Genomic DNA, 22247 nt, shown 5'->3' on the forward strand with positions numbered 1-22247 from the left:
GCATAAAGTCCACTATCCAACCATAATGGTTAGATCTCAGGGACTTCCTTAGTATCCATGCTATTCTGAGGAATGCTGCTTTCGCTAATAAGTGTGGATCTTGTGCCATTCCCAACTTTTACAGCATGCCGCTTAATTTGCGTGGTATAACTCTTAACACTCGTACCACAATTTGTGCAATCTCTTTCTACATATTCCCAGACAAGTCTTATTTCTTTAGCAAAGTAATTTTTCTTGTTGTTCTTATCTTGCAAAATGGGAGTCCCCTGGTACCACTCGGTCTATGATATACCATATATTCTCTCTTAGAAGTAAAGTCCAACTACAAGCAAGACAGACCAAATGAGATTCTGCATAGTGTGCCAGCAGATCAGGGTCTATGTTGCCTGTTCTACTGATTACTCCTAAAAATCTGAATAAAGCCAGATTTGCTGGCACATTATTGCAGATCTGGGTCTGTGCAATTTGCAGTTTAACTCAACTTATAAGTTCTTATTAACACAATGTACGGACTTCTGTTCTATATCCCATGGTTGGTCTAGGTAATGTAATCCTACACGCTGTTTAACTCCCGGTTCTTGGCCACATTTTCTGGTCTGTGATCATACAATTTTGTATGTTTTAATTTCCTTGTCAGCTGCTAAAGTACTGCTATTAACATTTTATTGTACCAAGTTTGATACTCACCCTAGGTGAGCAAATTATTATTATTACACTTTGAGTGATTTTTATATTACCAAGAAATGTTCAATACCAAAAATTCATTGCATAATTTTCAAAAGTTCATATATAAGTCCATCTCAACTACAATGGACATACCTGTAGTAACAATTTAGACTGGCATGATTATTCTTTGAAAAATGTATTTGAAATTGTTTGTAATGGTGATTCAATTTTCAAACAACATACGTTTGTTATAAAAGTATATTCTCAGGAAAAAAAGGATAACCAGCAGCTTTACCATGCACTGATAGGGTCAATATGTATTTAAATGTACCAGTTGGTGAATCATAAAAATCATTTTTATATGAAAACATTTCTTTTCAAAAACTTAAGGACTAGAAAATTACTTCTTTATTTCTTTGGATGGAAAGAAATTGTGAACAGTCATCAGTTTTTTATTAATCTGAAATTTTTGGTTGTTATGTTTTTCAATAACATACAGAAGTTCATAAACCTTATCAGGTGAGTAATTCAGAGCTTCACTCATATCTTCAACATATAGGTACAGAATGATAGCTAAAATACATTTCAAATTTATCTGGTCAAAGAGTATAAGACAAAAATATTTCTTTCCTTGCATTAATTGCACTGAACCAGAAATTTGTGATTCTATTCTGCCAATTATGAATAAGGTTAATAATTACACTTCTTAGTTCTTTCAATGACCATCATTATTTACTTAACTTCTGCAAAGGTGACAAAAGCATTAACCTTCACAAAAATCAAATGAAATAATCAATTAAACATTACAACAAAGGAATGTTATAACAAAGCCTTTGGAATATGTAATAATAAAGAACTGGCCAGGTAAACTAAATTCAAATATTATAACAGAGAAATCATTTTATCCAAGAACATAACAAACTTTATTACTTGTTAGTAATTAATAAGATACCTGTGCATGCAATTTATGTTGCTGGTATAGTGATCCATCTTAAGCAGGCAAATAATGGCATACCTGTCCTGTTAAAGACCAGTAATGAACCTATCCCATTTCATGCACTCAATTCAACTTGATATTTATTTTGTCAGGCGATTCAACAACATTCAAAACAATTCCACAAAGAAGATAATAAATTTAAGGCACAACAAAAATTATTTCTAATGAATTGAAGGTAATAAAGGCTAGCGATTTCTTTGAAAAAAAAAACACTTTTATATGCTGGAATTTTTAAAAAAGAGGAAAATGAAAAATAATCTCATTAGATCACTATAGAGACATAAATCTCAACTGATTAAACTATTTACCTTTAATTCCAAGCATGATTGAGTACAAGATAAAATACCCAGTTTCATTAAAAACTGAAAAGCAAAATATATTTAAGATTAAGATTGGTATTCAAAAGAACTGCAAAATAAAAGTAAAAACTAATGCAACTATTACTCACAAATGGAGATCAAGATGTATACTAATATCAACCTGATGCAAATAAATTATGTTTCCCCATGAATATATACCCAATCATATTAGTCTGAGAAAATTAATTTCATTAGCTAAAGAATCCAGCAATTTGTATAAAAATACAGATGAAGAGAAAAAAGTCAATGCTCATGTAACATGTGATGATAGTATCTGCTTAAAGAAAATAGAGACATTTCCTTACTAAGGTGAAAAATCTGGATGAATTCAACTACAGCACCTAGCTCACTCATAAAGAGGTTCTGCTAGTCAGACTAGTTTGGTGGCCATCTAGACAGACAGCAGACAGTGGACCTACCAGAGTAAATTCTTGTCTCTGCAAAGCTTGATCATGCAGATTAAAACTTGAGAAGGTTGAATGCATGTGCCTACCAATGGTTTCCATTATGTCTTGGATCAAATTACTGCATATGAATGCAAGGCGTGCAGAGATAACTTTGATCTCATAAGATCTTCATGAGACATATCTGATATTTTGAGATTTTATACTACATCAAGTGCATCAAGTCAATATCTTCATGAGAAATATCTGATATTTTGAGACCTTATGCTACATCGAGTGTATCAAGTTGAGATCTTCATGAGACATCTGATATTTTGAGATCTTAGTGTACAATGAGATTATCAAAACAAGATCTTCATGAGATTGATCTGCTATTCTGAGATCTTATACTACAATGAGTGTATGAAGTCAAGATCTTTATGAGACAAATCTGATATTGGAAATCTTAGAGTATATCGAGTATATCAAGTCAAGATCTTCCATGAAACAAATCTGATATTTTGAAATCTTAGAGTATATCGAGTATATCAAGTCAAGATCTTAGGTGAGACAAATCTGATATTGGAAATCTTAGAGTATATCGAGTATATCAAGTCAAGATCTTCCATGAAACATATCTGATATCTTGAAATCTTAGAGTACATCGAGTATATCAAGTCAAAACTTTCATGAGATGTATCTGATATTTTGAAATCTTAGAGTACATCAAGATCAAGTATATCAAGGCAAGACCTTCATGAGATGTATATGTTTCCCACCTGCTAGTTGCCTCCAGTGGATCAAAGTTTCATGTTTATATTATTTTACAGTACAAAATCTGACTCCAAATCATTCTGGACTTTTTAATCCTGACTTTTCCAAATATATTGTGACTGATCATGCCCATCAGTCTGTATGCATCTGACTTTTCCAGATATATTGTGACTGATCTTGCCCATCAGTCTGTATACATCTGACTTTTCCAGATATATTGTGACTGATCATGCCCATCAGTCTGTATGCACCTGACGTTTCCAGATATATTGTGACTGATCATGCCCATCAGTTTGTATGCACTTTGCGCATCAATTCTTCTATCAGTCAGTTCTCCTTGTCACATAAATTTTTTTTGCACCAATGAAGGGAAAACAGTCATGAAATGGGGGGAAAAAATGATTTCAGGTCATCAATACAGCCCCAGTGGGAAAGTTATTGGTTGTGGAAGTGGTAGTGGCACTCTCAACGTTTCATGGATTAATAAGATTCTGGTTTATCAAATGAACTATCTTCACTGAATAATATAATATTCAGTATATTTCATGAGGATAAGGGATGCAGCTTTTGTGTTTTCTTGACAATCACAGATCCTCATTTTCTTGATTCTGAGGGACATTAACATCTTGAGTAAAAATTATACAAATAGTAAATCTCTTACTGATATTGCATATGTTGAAAGATAACTGGTGGAAGAAGAACCCTGGAAAACCCCAGGAAGAACCATTAACCCATGAGAAGCTACTGGCAAGCTTTCTCACGTACCCACGTTTGCCAAGGGTGAGACTCAAACCCACGCAGACATAGGTGAGATGGCAGTAATCTGGAATGATGAGCGCTCTAGATCACTCGGCCACTCAGGGTCCCGCATCAATTGTTATGAGCGAGAGAATGATAAGCTCTCTTAACAGTCCAACCAGTCTACCTTGACATGGTAGCTACTGAAATATCTCAAACACCATGTAAAGAGAGAAAGCGAAAGTTAAGATCCTTTCTCTTACGTTAGACAGAACTATAAAGTTCTAACTGGGCAAAGAAGTCTATCTTGATCTTCTCCAGCACAAATATGACTGAGACTACAGATGTCAACAGGAACAAGAACTACCAAAGGTAGCTGATTCAAAGCTAGCAATCCTGAATTGCGAAGAAGAATCTTAATTAGCACTGAAAATATAAACAACACTTTTCTGCTGGTAAAGCATGAATTTCACCACTTCTCCTCACAGATGCTATGAAGATAAGGAAGATTGTTGTAAGGGTTGTTCTTGAAAGAAGTTTGGAAAGCAACCAAAAACAGGACCTCTGGAGCCCAATGTGAACCTCTCCCTTGATAACTCGTGCACTGTGGGGTCCAAGACCACAGACTGCTATAGACATGAGTTACTGAGGGACCTCCCAACAAATAAGTAATGCTGTCACTGCTTGACATCAAGAAAACCATGGGGGGGGGGAACTGGGCTGTTTAATAACCAAATATAATCATGTAGGAAATAAATAAAATTTAAAAAATTGTCAATAAAGCACTTTTCTAAAGAATTTGTTTAATTTTCTGTATAAATTGTTTTCATTTTCAAGATGCTCAACCTTTGAAAGATCAATAACATTATTTTAACTGGTTTCAACAACCTTCACATGTATGCAAAAATACTGTGTATTATGTCATGGCTTATTATTGTTGTTGATTCACAACCAAACAAGATACCGTTTTCAAAAACTATGGATATTTATTTTTTGAACCAACCATCAACACTGAAACTAGATTCTGTAAAATATAACAAGATATCAAAACATGGTCAGCACTTAATTACATTTTCAAAGAATCACTTGTGGCATAGCTGTCCAATTGGAGTGACCTATTTCACATTTGAATACAAGAGGGTACATTGCATTTATGATGATTACACTTAAACAAAACTAAAATATAGAACTAAAAGATGAATTTCACTTGACAAAACTTATTTAATTGATATGTGTTTATTAATGTGCTGCATTAGTGACATTTTCCTGGAAATTCATTAAATATTGTTATTTATGGTGAACTTAGAAAGCTGTTTGAGGAAATTCAGGATGAAAAACTGTAAGTATATTTTATTTTGCCATTCTTATCACCAGCTAAAGAAGAGAGTATATGACTTGTCACTTGTATGTTATTTGTAAGGACGTTAACTTGCGTCTTTTATATACTGTAGCTAGCCTAAATCCTAAACATTGTATCAACGCGGAATGTGCCAAAGCAGCTGCTATGTGGCAGTCCACGAAACATCTGTTTTAGTTCATTCAGAAACAAATTTAAACAACCACAACATAAAGAGAATCTTACGCGAGTGTACATGATTTGTGTACAAATGAAAAGTGCTGGCGTCTGCGTCCATTAAACTTTTTTGGCTAACTTGAAAAATGACATTAAAATTAGAAAACAGGGGATAATTGGGATTTACAACTTTTGAAGCCAAAACATCTTTCAGTTCCAGTTCCGAGTAGATAATGAAGTCCTACCTTGGACGCCTCTTTAAAAGCATTAAAAAATATTTAAAAAATACCAAGTCACATGTTAATGCTAGCAAAAATAATTATTGATAGATTTTATTGCCTTGGCAAACACATGGCTAAGAATTTCAGGCAATATATAAGGCATTATCGATAGACATAATGTGTTCAACTTGTGCACAATGCAGTACAAGTTAAACAAAGAAACTGTGAATAAGACAAAATTCTGCTATATATGAAGCAAAAGCTAAACCAACACATAAAAACTAAAGGGTATTTATTGCACAGTAAATACAATCATATCTACCATAAATACTCATTTCACAACACAATTTGCATAATAGTGGGCATTTCCATTCAATCTGAAAAGATGATGATACTGATGATATAATGGATGCTGTGGAGAAATTAACTTCTAATGGCGTATGGAAAACAATGTTTTTCCACTTGCATACTTACTAAATGGCCTGACCCTTTTTTCTGTTCTGTGTACATGTATGTCTTCAAGCATTTTACCTTGGACTTTTTATTGCTTGAATTCCACTTTTGGAGTCTGCTGTTTGTTCATGTTACTTTAAACATAGTTTGGTTCCAATGATTCAATGCCTTTGGGCCACTACTGACATAATTTCAGTAATTTCACATTGTTTGCTCAGCTTCTAAAACCATCAAAATACACATTTTGTAGTTTGTCTTCTTTGACCACAAAATTTTTTTTTTATTCACGGCAACTTCTTAATATGGATAATTGAGTCTAAATGTAATATGTTAGCAACTACAATAATAACAAAACAATATTGCTCTACACTAATAGCCAACAATATTTGCTCAACATTCAGGAATGGGGCCCCGAATGGCCGAATGGTCTAAAGTGATCACTACTATCTCACCGCTATCTGCGTGGGTTAGAGTCTCGGGTTCGGCCAATGTGGGCATGTGAGAAAGCTTGCCAGAAGCTTCCCATGGGTCAGTGGTTCCTTCCGGTTTTTTTCTGGGTTCTTCCTCCACCATTAATACTGGCTGCCATGTATAGCCTATCTTGTGCTGAAAAATGGCTTTAAACCCTACAACAACAACAACAGCACTTGATCAAATTGTATTGGGTGGAGACTTGTTCGCAGAAGTAACAACTGAAATTATTTATTTAGTTTTTCTTATCTTGAGACTTTCATATTTTTCCCCAATTATCAATGTACAAATTATTCTTAAGATAATGGAAACATACTGGTAATTGTTAAATACAGAGCACTTTTCTTGATTGTTATCGTTATTATGGGATTTAATGACGTTTTCCAACACATTTTCTCATGAAAAAGCATTGACCGAGCCTGAGACTCAAACCCACACAGGCAGAGATGAGATGGCATCTGATCCGTAACAGTGAGTGCTTTAGACCACTCAGCCACTCTGAGTACCCTTTTTCTTCATTAGGTTTAAGATTCATTGTATACATCATTATGCAGTAATGTAACTTTGAAACTGAGCATGGTTTTTAAAAAAGATGGAAATAAAATTTGACATTATTACTGAGTACAGCAAAGGTCAGATGTATCAGAGATATTGATAGTAAAAACTTTACTTCCAATTACTGCCTTCATTACAGAAAGCAAATTTGAAAGTAAATTATGTTTCTCCAAGATCACCTACTCAATCACATTACTTTAGGAATATTTCCCTGTTATCTCATGAATCCAGCTCTACTAAAGAACAAAAATTGTCTCTTTTATCTTCTCTCTCTCTCTCTCTCTGTATATATATATATATATATATATATATATATATATATATATATATATATATATATATATATATATATATATATATATATACATAAACACACACACACACACACACAAACAATCAAAGGGAGATAACTCTTGCCCATTACCCGATCTTGCCACTGCCAGGTGTCACTAGTTTTTAGATGAGCCATATACTATAGAGAATGCTTATATGGCAGGGTGGTTGGGAGACTTTTTAAGTAATGCGATTGGGTAAGTGTTCTCTGAGAAGCATAATTTACTTAAAAGTCTGCTATCTCCATCAAATACATCCCTCAATCAAATTACGTTAGGAGAATAGGTGATAGGATCGCATGCTTAGCATCTGACCTCTACCTCAGGTATCCTTCTAAGGATTCCCCATGAAAATTATAACCCGTTCTCCTAATTACACAAGTAACACTGCCTAGGGTCAATTGATCTCTGACCCCAACATATGGTAAAGATGATTAATGAAATCTTTTGACAAAATTATACAGGCAAATCCAGAGAAGCTGATAGTCTGTCTTTATTGTTTGACTTGGGTCTGATGGTCATCCAGGCTGCTGCCACTGGACCTACCAGATTCGAGGTATGCCTCTGTGAAGCTAAATCTCTGGGATTAACACTCAAGAAGGTTGATTCTGCATGCCAGTCAACAGCTTCTATTAAAACCTCGGATTTGAAATATTATATTCAAATGGTAGGCTTGCAGAGAGCACTCCAATCCCATGAGCAGTATTCTTCATTAGGCAACTGCTTTGAGACCTCCAAGTATGCCAAGCCTATAACCCATTTCAGTCACGAAGGAATGGCTTGAAAGGTGAAACAGGGTTCACACACCATTCTTGTGACATAATTCAAGAACTTTTCAAGGGCTTTATCCAATTTTTTCAAGGACCCCAACGCACAGTGCACTTTAGGTATATACATCAATGACCACTTAAAGGATTAGTGGGAATGTGGTAATTTCCTGAAAGGAGCTTCCTTATATTTGTGCAATGGGATTGAGACTTTATAATAAAGAATAAAAACACCAGCAAATCTTAGAAGAATAACAACACTTTACTTCTATCAAAAACAATTGAATTCAGATCTGTATAAGTCAAATTTGTAGAATGTTTCATTATGGAGGTATACTTCATGATTATTTCACTCTCGAGTATATGGAAAATTAATTACTGTTTCTGACACCAATTGCGGTTGAACACACACTTCCCAAGTATTCTGTTCCATGTGAAATGGGTAAGCTCTCGCAGAAAAACACCCATATAAATCTTCCACATTCTTAATGCCACATACATGTGTTTATCCTTTGGCATGTGTGAATGGAGTTTATGGAGATTGCCAAAGCCCACCTTCTCTCTCCGACACACTTCATGAGAACACATCAGCTGACCTTGTATATAGAAATTTGCATAATTTATGTATACCTAAAGTTGTCCGTGTTGGACAAAATCGATTTTTGGAATAACTTTGATGCATGATACGATGCATTCACATGGCATCTTAAAATCACCTGCTGCGAAAGTATGCCGCATGTTGCTGCATCTAATTGTTTTATCTGCTGTCACATGATTGCTCATCAAAATTGTACAGGTCCATTTATATGTAGATGTAAGCACATTGTGTAGAAAGGTGCCTTTCTGTTAACATGCTTACAGCTGTAATTTACACCTAAATTTAAGTTGCAACGCTGAAATAGTCAATAATAAATTTCCAGCAGACTGCTGAATTTTTGATCGTACACCGAAAATCAGAAGCTTGGACGTAAAATAAGAACAAATTGTGACCATTTTTGTGTATAGGTTTCATTATATTTTGTTTCTCGAGTTTGAATAGATGATTCACCATGATTTAAAGTACAAAGATGTGTCCTGCCACAAAAAATAAATTGACGAAGAAACATGATCGTTGAAAAAGACTCATGCACTTTTAATGCTCTCTATAATCAGATCCGCATGCAATTATAAATATCTGATTGATCACGTATTGTAAACCACCCAATAGCCAACAGTTTTATTTTTATTACATGATGTAATGGTATCAAAAGAAACTTTTGTACATTTGTTTGTCGATTAATTTTATATTTTTCAAGGACCAAGGCTTAGTTTCAATTACTTTTCAAGGTAAAAGCTATTTTCAAGTACTTTTCAACGATGAATCGAAATTAAAGTACTTTTCAAGGTAGTGTTTGAACCCTGTGAAATCCTGTTTCCTGGCTTTCACTGGAACAAAGAAGCATTTGTACATGCAATGGATTGTCTCCATGCATTTCAAGTAGTGCTGGAGTATGTGAACAGGATCTTTCATGGCTGCTGTTCTTGACCTATGGAGGAGTCCTAAGGAGGAGTGTGAGTCAATGATGAAATTTGATTACAGACAGATAGTAACCTAGTTTTGGCTACAGAGCATGGCTGTGCCAAGAGGAGCACCAAACTAATTCGGACTGAAGATAGTTCGGGTCGATGGAAAGAGTATGTAGCTCATTCACTCTGCATGCTGAAGCTAAAGCTATCAGGAAACATGTTTTGTATGATAATAACTTTAGCAAAGTGTGGGCTAAAAGCTTCTCCACTGAGATCCCCTGGTCAGCAAACCTGACGTAGGAATGATCGTATCTCAAGCATGATCATGACTGTTTGATTGAGGGGACTTGAAAAAGGACATCATTGTACATGCAACGTCATTTTTAAGGGGTGCATAAAATTATGGCCGAGTGGGGTTAAGTCCTCTAACACACTGAATAATCAGAGGAGTTCCAAGAACTCTCTCAGTGAAATCCATGTCCTGTTGGAAATGGACTTGATGAGTTCAATGATCCAGATGATGCCATACCAGATTCAGGTTGGTGATAAACTCCATACCCAGATGAACATCAGGCTGGGATGGATGGAGGTTGGACTTTTCTCAGTTCACTAGAAAGCCTAGATTATGTAAAACTGAGAGAAGATCATTTCTGCCTTGGAGTAGAACAGAACTTATCATATGTTTCTGGAAGTCCGGTACTGTCAGAACAACCAATTGGTTTGCTGATCATAAGGTCGGCCTGGATGCTGGTAGTAAGACTGGCCAGCTATCACTGATACCAGCCATTCCAAGGGCTTGGCAAGATGAACAGATTTCTTACTGAAATCTCCATCAGAGTGAGGCTATGTCACTGACAGTACAGCTAAATGGACAGATCTGTCTCTAAAATGCACGTAAATCCTGGTTGGCCAGACTGTCCGATCAAAAAAGTTGCTGGAATGTGTCTCATGTCATGGAATACTGGCCTTTGATAGTAACTGGGGCCAACTGTTTCGTGCTAACTTGTAAATGACATAATGAAGGTCAATGATAGTGTGGGTTAACATAATCTTTAATAGAAAAAGCCCACAAAAGTTGACATATTCACTCAGATTTGGTACATATTAGAAAAATAATGTAAAAGAGTGATTGTCCCACACAAAAAATGCAAAACGAAGGTTGGATGGTCCAGTCTGAACACTAAAATGGTTTGGATTATCTGAGGTAAAATGTATGATGTTATCAGTACAGTAGCGAAGCTAAAAACTAGTGACACCTGGTAGTGGAAAGGAGAGATAATGGGTAAGAGTTATTGCCCTTGACCCTATGAGATTGATAAAGACAATTTTCATCTTTAGTAGGCCAGATTTGCAAGGTAGCAGGCTAATATTCCTAATGTAATGTCATTGGGAAATGTACTTGAAGGAGAAATTAAAAGGTGTTTAGTACTATATATATTCATGAATCCAACTGCGAACTGTACAGACCCAGGTATGCCACTGCAAAAAGCTCTAGCCAATCTGGATACATGCAGTTTGTTAGCAGCAATGAATGATGTGGGAGGTCATGGGTTCAATCCCCGGCCGAGTCATACCAAAGACTTACATAAATGGTACTAACATCTGCCTCGCTTGGCGCTCAGCATTAAGAGGTTAGTGTTTGAACTGGTCGGCCAGGTGTCAGGATAATATGATTTGGTGGGACATGATGCTACATGCCTGCGGCATGATGCCCCAGTCCTAGACATCACTATAAACTGCCACACTGTAGACATCATAGCGATATGACTGAAAAATTGTTAAAGATACGTCAAGAATCCGAATCACACACACACACACAAACAATAGAGACCCAGCTCAGCCACTGCAGAAAGCTCTAGCCAATCTGGGCACATGCAGTCTGTTAGGAGTAATCAATGAAACAAACAACAAAGACCCTAATCTGATGGACGGTGCATTATATTATGGCAGATAAAGGTTTGCATTGTTTGCAGTGGGACTCAAGTTATACATCAGTATATACAGTCCTACTCAAAACACATTTGGAGAATATCAACTACCTTGCAAATCCAGCTTTCCTTGCTAAAATGATATGTATTTTAACTTGCCAGGAAAAAAGTAAGATGAGAGTGGTCTCCTCTTTGAAAGAAGGGTTAGAACCAAATACTGTCTATCATCAGTTACTACCACTCTATGTCTTGAATAATCACTAATAAATAAAAAAAATACTTTTGAGTAATTTTATTTACTGTTATAATTAGGTTCAGGGGTGAGAGGAAAGTGAAAGAAAAAGTGTATGTTTATTTATTTAACATTGCGGTTAGGCTAGCAAGTATTGTATATCAGACAGACCTGTTGTTTGATCCCTTTATTCCATATATGGTCAACATAAATAATTATTTTTTGTGTGTAAAATATTACAAGAATTATAGCAGGTGTGCAATAAGTGATTTTGCAATGAAAACCTTGTATATGAAGATCAGAAAAAGTTCCTTATTTCCAAAGACCCAGTTTCTTGAAATGACTGTGAACATAGTAAATTCACCATGCATGACAATGACCAGTAGTGATTGTAACGTATCTCTATACCATGTGCATTAATTTTCTTGATTACAGACTGTAAGATTAAACCATATATTAAATACTCTTTTTCTTTGCAACTGGGGGTTTGTACTTTTAGATGAAGTCGTTCTTAAACATAGTGCTTGGTTTCAACATAGTGAGATATACTATTAATTGAAGTAAACATCAGGACATGAGTTTGTGTAAAAATAGGGTGACCTAATTCATCATTGGCTGGCAGTTAAGTACTTCAACTTCACCTTGTTGAAAAGTCAGTGATTTCAAAATGATAGAGGAACCTCATTATGGCTTTTGGAATTGCATCTTAGTTGTTCATATGACCTGGAAATTAGATATTTCTAGCTCGATATCTGAAGAAGAAACAGTTGTGCTCAATTATTAGTTGAGAGGATTTGATTTATTTGCTTTAATTTCCCGCTGGCATTACAAGTTACTCATAAACTCTGGATTAAGTATTTTGGAATTACTGTGACATTTTGGATTATATCATTCTGATTCAATAAGACTATTGACACATCAGCACAACAGTTTGAACTTCATTTGGAATACCACTGGAACTCATTTAGAATACCCGATACTCTTGGACTTGTGATGGAACTGTAAGGACTATTCAGGATTTCATACACGATACTCTAATTTATGTTTAATTTTTCACTTTGAATTGTAAGAAAAAATATTATACTCTGAACTTTAAAAAACTTGTTCTTTTTCACTCTTTCTGCTAATTAATTTATAAGTCACTTTTATCCAGATTAGAAAGCACCAAAGACAAATCTGATCCATTTCATCCTACCCCAATGTAGGTTTTCTTTCCTGGCAAGAATATGACTTTTCATAACTTCAATAGCTAAATTAGGGTCTATGCTGTTGATTCTACTGTTTACTCCTGAAAGGCTGCATACACCTAGATCTGCTGCCACAATATACAATGGCAGATCTAGGTCTCTGCAGTTGGACACAATTTATAAGTGAGCATATATGGTAATGCATTTGAAGAAGTAACAATGATGTTCCATCTGACCTGAGTTGCTGCTGCAAGTTCCTCTTTTGATGGTTTTTCATTGAACACATTCCTTTCTGAATCAGCACTGGAACGAGAAAGCAAACAAACCATTGAAAACAACACAATAGCTGATTTTCATGCTAATGGTCAAAATGGATGTAAGTACATCCAACACTACATTTATAACCTAAGTACAGTTTAATGAATGAAATGGTGTTCCATTGTTAACATTGGCAAAAGGGTATCAAGGCACATTACTGTTCAAAATACATGAATAGCAAAATCACAAAATGAAAAGGAAGAATATCTATTTTCCTACAGTAAACCCTTAACTAAAACCCACATCCAAATAAAGACCACTTCCCAAAAGCAATCATATTTGTGAAGTCCCATTTACTATTTGAAAAAGCAAACTTAACCTGAAAATGGTCTAAATCGGTAAATCTTACGGCACAGTTATTTACATACATGTTTTCAGTCTTGACAGATAATTTAAGAGTATCTAGCAGAATTAGAATTGTTAAAACCTGCTGTGCAATCAGCATGAAACATAAATGCTACAGTCTGTTCTAAACATATATAAAAAATACTAATTTAATATTACAAGAGAGTGAACCATTGCAACTCACAATGTTTTTTTGATTAAGGTGTCACAAATATTTTGTACTGAACCAGTTTAATTCACAATATTGTTTTGATTATGATGGGTGAAATGAAGTAAGATCTACCATGAAGACCAGACAGAACAAACAGATAGACTGATTGACAAACAACCATAATCTGACTGGATCAGAGGTCCAAACGTTGTATACTGCACAAATTCTTTCAAATATGTACACAGAAGAACTGCTGATCGTGCATCACTGCAGCAGCTACATGGTGAATACTGTAGTTTTGTACAAGTCCTATTTGCAGCAATTAATTTTCATACAGAGAAAGATACATGTAACACCTTTTTGTATCATCTGGTGATCTTTTGGTAAAAATGTAAAAGCGGTTTTTCTTAAAGGCTGTACAAAAGAGAATGGGGTCGAGGTTGATGGTTTGCAGTATTGGGTTTTCTGATGCAGCAGTTTCCATGTCTGTTACACCTGGCTTCTTCTTCCCTGACCCCTGAAAGAGGCTAAGTTGTAGAAACCGTGCATTCTCTCGCTTCCCCAGGATCCTAACACACCTGTTGGTGTGAAGGTTGATAACTGAAAGGAAGTAAAACACAATTAGCCAAATAATGCTAATTCTAAACTATCATTCTATACACAGTGGAACGTCATATACAGTAATATTTAGACACAACAAAGCCTAAGTGACCAAAACATAAAAAGATATCTGAGTTTTGATATAACCAAGGAAAACTACTATATAATACACCCAAAAGAAAATTAGAATGCTTCATAATATACCAAATTTTGTTACATCTTGATTTATTATAAACAGCATTTTGTGTATAAACATGTTATTATTATTCAAACCTAAATTAGTACTGAATTACTGCCATTTACTGGCTTAATCAGAGTCATTATCAACATATTCCATTGTAGTCAGTAAAGTATTTAGCATAAAGTCCACTATCCAACCATAATGGTTAGATCTCAGGGACTTCCTTAGTATCCATGCTATTCTGAGGAATGCTGCTTTCGCTAATAAGTGTGGATCTTGTGCCATTCCCAACTTTTACAGCATGCCGCTTAATTTGCGTGGTATAACTCTTAACACTCGTACCACAATTTGTGCAATCTCTTTCTACATATTCCCAGACAAGTCTTATTTCTTTAGCAAAGTAATTTTTCTTGTTGTTCTTATCTTGCAAAATGGGAGTCCCCTGGTACCACTCGGTCTATGATATACCATATATTCTCTCTTAGAAGTAAAGTCCAACTACAAGCAAGACAGACCAAATGAGATTCTGCATAGTGTGCCAGCAGATCAGGGTCTATGTTGCCTGTTCTACTGATTACTCCTAAAAATCTGAATAAAGCCAGATTTGCTGGCACATTATTGCAGATCTGGGTCTGTGCAATTTGCAGTTTAACTCAACTTATAAGTTCTTATTAACACAATGTACGGACTTCTGTTCTATATCCCATGGTTGGTCTAGGTAATGTAATCCTACACGCTGTTTAACTCCCGGTTCTTGGCCACATTTTCTGGTCTGTGATCATACAATTTTGTATGTTTTAATTTCCTTGTCAGCTGCTAAAGTACTGCTATTAACATTTTATTGTACCAAGTTTGATACTCACCTTAGGTGAGCAAATTATTATTATTACACTTTGAGTGATTTTTATATTACCAAGAAATGTTCAATACCAAAAATTCATTGCATAATTTTCAAAAGTTCATATATAAGTCCATCTCAACTACAATGGACATACCTGTAGTAACAATTTAGACTGGCATGATTATTCTTTGAAAAATGTATTTGAAATTGTTTGTAATGGTGATTCAATTTTCAAACAACATACGTTTGTTATAAAAGTATATTCTCAGGAAAAAAAGGATAACCAGCAGCTTTACCATGCACTGATAGGGTCAATATGTATTTAAATGTACCAGTTGGTGAATCATAAAAATCATTTTTATATGAAAACATTTCTTTTCAAAAACTTAAGGACTAGAAAATTACTTCTTTATTTCTTTGGATGGAAAGAAATTGTGAACAGTCATCAGTTTTTTATTAATCTGAAATTTTTGGTTGTTATGTTTTTCAATAACATACAGAAGTTCATAAACCTTATCAGGTGAGTAATTCAGAGCTTCACTCATATCTTCAACATATAGGTACAGAATGATAGCTAAAATACATTTCAAATTTATCTGGTCAAAGAGTATAAGGCAAAAATATTTCTTTCCTTGCATTAATTGCACTGAACCAGAAATTTGTGATTCTATTCTGCCAATTATGAATAAGGTTAATAATTACACTTCTTAGTTCTTTCAATGACCATCATTATTTACTTAACTTCTGCAAAGGTGACAAAAGCATTAACCTTCACAAAAATCAAATGAAATAATCAATTAAACATTACAACAAAGGAATGTTATAACAAAGCCTTTGGAATATGTAATAATAAAGAACTGGCCAGGTAAACTAAATTCAAATATTATAACAGAGAAATCATTTTATCCAAGAACATAACAAACTTTATTACTTGTTAGTAATTAATAAGATACCTGTGCATGCAATTTATGTTGCTGGTATAGTGATCCATCTTAAGCAGGCAAATAATGGCATACCTGTCCTGTTAAAGACCAGTAATGAACCTATCCCATTTCATGCACTCAATTCAACTTGATATTTATTTTGTCAGGCGATTCAACAACATTCAAAACAATTCCACAAAGAAGGTAATAAATTTAAGGCACAACAAAAATTATTTCTAATGAATTGAAGGTAATAAAGGCTAGCGATTTCTTTGAAAAAAACCAAACACTTTTATATGCTGGAATTTTTAAAAAAGAGGAAAATGAAAAATAATCTCATTAGATCACTATAGAGACATAAATCTCAACTGATTAAGCTATTTACCTTTAATTCCAAGCATGATTGAGTACAAGATAAAATACCCAGTTTCATTAAAAACTGAAAAGCAAAATATATTTAAGATTAAGATTGGTATTCAAAAGAACTGCAAAATAAAAGTAAAAACTAATGCAACTATTACTCACAAATGGAGATCAAGATGTATACTAATATCAACCTGATGCAAATAAATTATGTTTCCCCATGAATATATACCCAATCATATTAGTCTGAGAAAATTAATTTCATTAGCTAAAGAATCCAGCAATTTGTATAAAAATACAGATGAAGAGAAAAAAGTCAATGCTCATGTAACATGTGATGATAGTATCTGCTTAAAGAAAATAGAGACATTTCCTTACTAAGGTGAAAAATCTGGATGAATTCAACTACAGCACCTAGCTCACTCATAAAGAGGTTCTGCTAGTCAGACTAGTTTGGTGGCCATCTAGACAGACAGCAGACAGTGGACCTACCAGAGTAAATTCTTGTCTCTGCAAAGCTTGATCATGCAGATTAAAACTTGAGAAGGTTGAATGCATGTGCCTACCAATGGTTTCCATTATGTCTTGGATCAAATTACTGCATATGAATGCAAGGCGTGCAGAGATAACTTTGATCTCATAAGATCTTCATGAGACATATCTGATATTTTGAGATTTTATACTACATCAAGTGCATCAAGTCAATATCTTCATGAGAAATATCTGATATTTTGAGACCTTATGCTACATCGAGTGTATCAAGTTGAGATCATCATGAGACATCTGATATTTTGAGATCTTAGTGTACAATGAGATTATCAAAACAAGATCTTCATGAGATTGATCTGCTATTCTGAGATCTTATACTACAATGAGTGTATGAAGTCAAGATCTTTATGAGACAAATCTGATATTGGAAATCTTAGAGTATATCGAGTATATCAAGTCAAGATCTTCCATGAAACAAATCTGATATTTTGAAATCTTAGAGTATATCGAGTATATCAAGTCAAGATCTTAGGTGAGACAAATCTGATATTGGAAATCTTAGAGGATATCGAGTATATCAAGTCAAGATCTTCCATGAAACATATCTGATATCTTGAAATCTTAGAGTACATCGAGTATATCAAGTCAAAACTTTCATGAGATGTATCTGATATTTTGAAATCTTAGAGTACATCAAGATCAAGTATATCAAGGCAAGACCTTCATGAGATGTATATGTTTCCCACCTGCTAGTTGCCTCCAGTGGATCAAAGTTTCATGTTTATATTATTTTACAGTACAAAATCTGACTCCAAATCATTCTGGACTTTTTAATCCTGACTTTTCCAAATATATTGTGACTGATCATGCCCATCAGTCTGTATGCATCTGACTTTTCCAGATATATTGTGACTGATCATGCCCATCAGTCTGTATACATCTGACTTTTCCAGATATATTGTGACTGATCATGCCCATCAGTCTGTATGCACCTGACGTTTCCAGATATATTGTGACTGATCATGCCCATCAGTTTGTATGCACTTTGCGCATCAATTCTTCTATCAGTCAGTTCTCCTTGTCACATAAATTTTTTTTGCACCAATGAAGGGAAAACAGTCATGAAATGGGGGGAAAAAATGATTTCAGGTCATCAATACAGCCCCAGTGGGAAAGTTATTGGTTGTGGAAGTGGTAGTGGCACTCTCAACGTTTCATGGATTAATAAGATTCTGGTTTATCAAATGAACTATCTTCACTGAATAATATAATATTCAGTATATTTCATGAGGATAAGGGATGCAGCTTTTGTGTTTTCTTGACAATCACAGATCCTCATTTTCTTGATTCTGAGGGACATTAACATCTTGAGTAAAAATTATACAAATAGTAAATCTCTTACTGATATTGCATATGTTGAAAGATAACTGGTGGAAGAAGAACCCTGGAAAACCCCAGGAAGAACCATTAACCCATGAGAAGCTACTGGCAAGCTTTCTCACGTACCCACGTTTGCCAAGGGTGAGACTCAAACCCACGCAGACATAGGTGAGATGGCAGTAATCTGGAATGATGAGCGCTCTAGATCACTCGGCCACTCAGGGTCCCGCATCAATTGTTATGAGCGAGAGAATGATAAGCTCTCTTAACAGTCCAACCAGTCTACCTTGACATGGTAGCTACTGAAATATCTCAAACACCATGTAAAGAGAGAAAGCGAAAGTTAAGATCCTTTCTCTTACGTTAGACAGAACTATAAAGTTCTAACTGGGCAAAGAAGTCTATCTTGATCTTCTCCAGCACAAATATGACTGAGACTACAGATGTCAACAGGAACAAGAACTACCAAAGGTAGCTGATTCAAAGCTAGCAATCCTGAATTGCGAAGAAGAATCTTAATTAGCACCTAAAATATAAACAACACTTTTCTGCTGGTAAAGCATGAATTTCACCACTTCTCCTCACAGATGCTATGAAGATAAGGAAGATTGTTGTAAGGGTTGTTCTTGAAAGAAGTTTGGAAAGCAACCAAAAACAGGACCTCTGGAGCCCAATGTGAACCTCTCCCTTGATAACTCGTGCACTGTGGGGTCCAAGACCACAGACTGCTATAGACATGAGTTACTGAGGGACCTCCCAACAAATAAGTAATGCTGTCACTGCTTGACATCAAGAAAACCATGGGGGGGGGGGGAACTGGGCTGTTTAATAACCAAATATAATCATGTAGGAAATAAATAAAATTTAAAAAATTGTCAATAAAGCACTTTTCTAAAGAATTTGTTTAATTTTCTGTATAAATTGTTTTCATTTTCAAGATGCTCAACCTTTGAAAGATCAATAACATTATTTTAACTGGTTTCAACAACCTTCACATGTATGCAAAAATACTGTGTATTATGTCATGGCTTATTATTGTTGTTGATTCACAACCAAACAAGATACCGTTTTCAAAAACTATGGATATTTATTTTTTGAACCAACCATCAACACTGAAACTAGATTCTGTAAAATATAACAAGATATCAAAACATGGTCAGCACTTAATTACATTTTCAAAGAATCACTTGTGGCATAGCTGTCCAATTGGAGTGACCTATTTCACATTTGAATACAAGAGGGTACATTGCATTTATGATGATTACACTTAAACAAAACTAAAATATAGAACTAAAAGATGAATTTCACTTGACAAAACTTATTTAATTGATATGTGTTTATTAATGTGCTGCATTAGTGACATTTTCCTGGAAATTCATTAAATATTGTTATTTATGGTGAACTTAGAAAGCTGTTTGAGGAAATTCAGGATGAAAAACTGTAAGTATATTTTATTTTGCCATTCTTATCACCAGCTAAAGAAGAGAGTATATGACTTGTCACTTGTATGTTATTTGTAAGGACGTTAACTTGCGTCTTTTATATACTGTAGCTAGCCTAAATCCTAAACATTGTATCAACGCGGAATGTGCCAAAGCAGCTGCTATGTGGCAGTCCACGAAACATCTGTTTTAGTTCATTCAGAAACAAATTTAAACAACCACAACATAAAGAGAATCTTACGCGAGTGTACATGATTTGTGTACAAATGAAAAGTGCTGGCGTCTGCGTCCATTAAACTTTTTTGGCTAACTTGAAAAATGACATTAAAATTAGAAAACAGGGGATAATTGGGATTTACAACTTTTGAAGCCAAAACATCTTTCAGTTCCAGTTCCGAGTAGATAATGAAGTCCTACCTTGGACGCCTCTTTAAAAGCATTAAAAAATATTTAAAAAATACCAAGTCACATGTTAATGCTAGCAAAAATAATTATTGATAGATTTTATTGCCTTGGCAAACACATGGCTAAGAATTTCAGGCAATATATAAGGCATTATCGATAGACATAATGTGTTCAACTTGTGCACAATGCAGTACAAGTTAAACAAAGAAACTGTGAATAAGACAAAATTCTGCTATATATGAAGCAAAAGCTAAACCAACACATAAAAACTAAAGGGTATTTATTGCACAGTAAATACAATCATATCTACCATAAATACTCATTTCACAACACAATTTGCATAATACTGGGCATTTCCATTCAATCTGAAAAGATGATGATACTGATGATATAATGGATGCTGTGGAGAAATTAACTTCTAATGGCGTATGGAAAACAATGTTTTTCCACTTGCATACTTACTAAATGGCCTGACCCTTTTTTCTGTTCTGTGTACATGTATGTCTTCAAGCATTTTACCTTGGACTTTTTATTGCTTGAATTCCACTTTTGGAGTCTGCTGTTTGTTCATGTTACTTTAAACATAGTTTGGTTCCAATGATTCAATGCCTTTGGGCCACTACTGACATAATTTCAGTAATTTCACATTGTTTGCTCAGCTTCTAAAACCATCAAAATACACATTTTGTAGTTTGTCTTCTTTGACCACAAAATTTTTTTTTTATTCACGGCAACTTCTTAATATGGATAATTGAGTCTAAATGTAATATGTTAGCAACTACAATAATAACAAAACAATATTGCTCTACACTAATAGCCAACAATATTTGCTCAACATTCAGGAATGGGGCCCCGAATGGCCGAATGGTCTAAAGTGATCACTACTATCTCACCGCTATCTGCGTGGGTTAGAGTCTCGGGTTCGGCCAATGTGGGCATGTGAGAAAGCTTGCCAGAAGCTTCCCATGGGTCAGTGGTTCCTTCCGGTTTTTTTCTGGGTTCTTCCTCCACCATTAATACTGGCTGCCATGTATAGCCTATCTTGTGCTGAAAAATGGCTTTAAACCCTACAACAACAACAACAGCACTTGATCAAATTGTATTGGGTGGAGTCTTGTTCGCAGAAGTAACAACTGAAATTATTTATTTAGTTTTTCTTATCTTGAGACTTTCATATTTTTCCCCAATTATCAATGTACAAATTATTCTTAAGATAATGGAAACATACTGGTAATTGTTAAATACAGAGCACTTTTCTTGATTGTTATCGTTATTATGGGATTTAATGACGTTTTCCAACACATTTTCTCATGAAAAAGCATTGACCGAGCCTGAGACTCAAACCCACACAGGCAGAGATGAGATGCCATCTGATCCGTAACAGTGAGTGCTTTAGACCACTCAGCCACTCTGAGTACCCTTTTTCTTCATTAGGTTTAAGATTCATTGTATACATCATTATGCAGTAATGTAACTTTGAAACTGAGCATGGTTTTTAAAAAAGATGGAAATAAAATTTGACATTATTACTGAGTACAGCAAAGGTCAGATGTATCAGAGATATTGATAGTAAAAAGTTTACTTCCAATTACTGCCTTCATTACAGAAAGCAAATTTGAAAGTAAATTATGTTTCTCCAAGATCACGTACTCAATCACATTACTTTAGGAATATTTCCCTGTTATCTCATGAATCCAGCTCTACTAAAGAACAAAAATTGTCTCTTT

At 34.8% G+C, this 22247-nt stretch overlaps 2 protein-coding genes across 2 annotated transcripts in view; both read right to left on the bottom strand.

Moving 5' to 3' along the window:
• LOC149770039 (peptidylprolyl isomerase domain and WD repeat-containing protein 1-like) overlaps nt 1-14321 on the bottom strand; it is a 66867-nt gene extending 52546 nt beyond the window's left edge. The window contains exons 1-3 of the mRNA XM_089949488.1: nt 14253-14321; nt 13319-13385; nt 1972-2025 (exon numbers count right to left, since the gene is read on the bottom strand). Coding sequence (XP_089805614.1) covers nt 1972-1987 — 16 coding nt within the window. The 5' untranslated portion in view covers nt 1988-2025; nt 13319-13385; nt 14253-14321. The remainder of the gene's footprint in view (nt 1-1971; nt 2026-13318; nt 13386-14252) is intronic.
• A 3-nt stretch (nt 14322-14324) lies between these two features.
• Nucleotides 14325-22247, bottom strand: part of LOC149770040 (peptidylprolyl isomerase domain and WD repeat-containing protein 1-like) — a 28699-nt gene continuing 20776 nt past the window's right edge. The window contains exons 5-6 of the mRNA XM_089949489.1: nt 16827-16880; nt 14325-14496 (exon numbers count right to left, since the gene is read on the bottom strand). Of these exons, the coding sequence (XP_089805615.1) occupies nt 14386-14496; nt 16827-16880 (165 nt within the window). The 3' untranslated portion in view covers nt 14325-14385. The remainder of the gene's footprint in view (nt 14497-16826; nt 16881-22247) is intronic.

The sequence above is a fragment of the Sinohyriopsis cumingii genome, unplaced genomic scaffold (assembly GCF_028554795.1).
Source record: "Sinohyriopsis cumingii isolate HCF-2022 unplaced genomic scaffold, ASM2855479v2 utg002817l, whole genome shotgun sequence".
NCBI classification, from domain to species: domain Eukaryota; kingdom Metazoa; phylum Mollusca; class Bivalvia; order Unionida; family Unionidae; genus Sinohyriopsis; species Sinohyriopsis cumingii.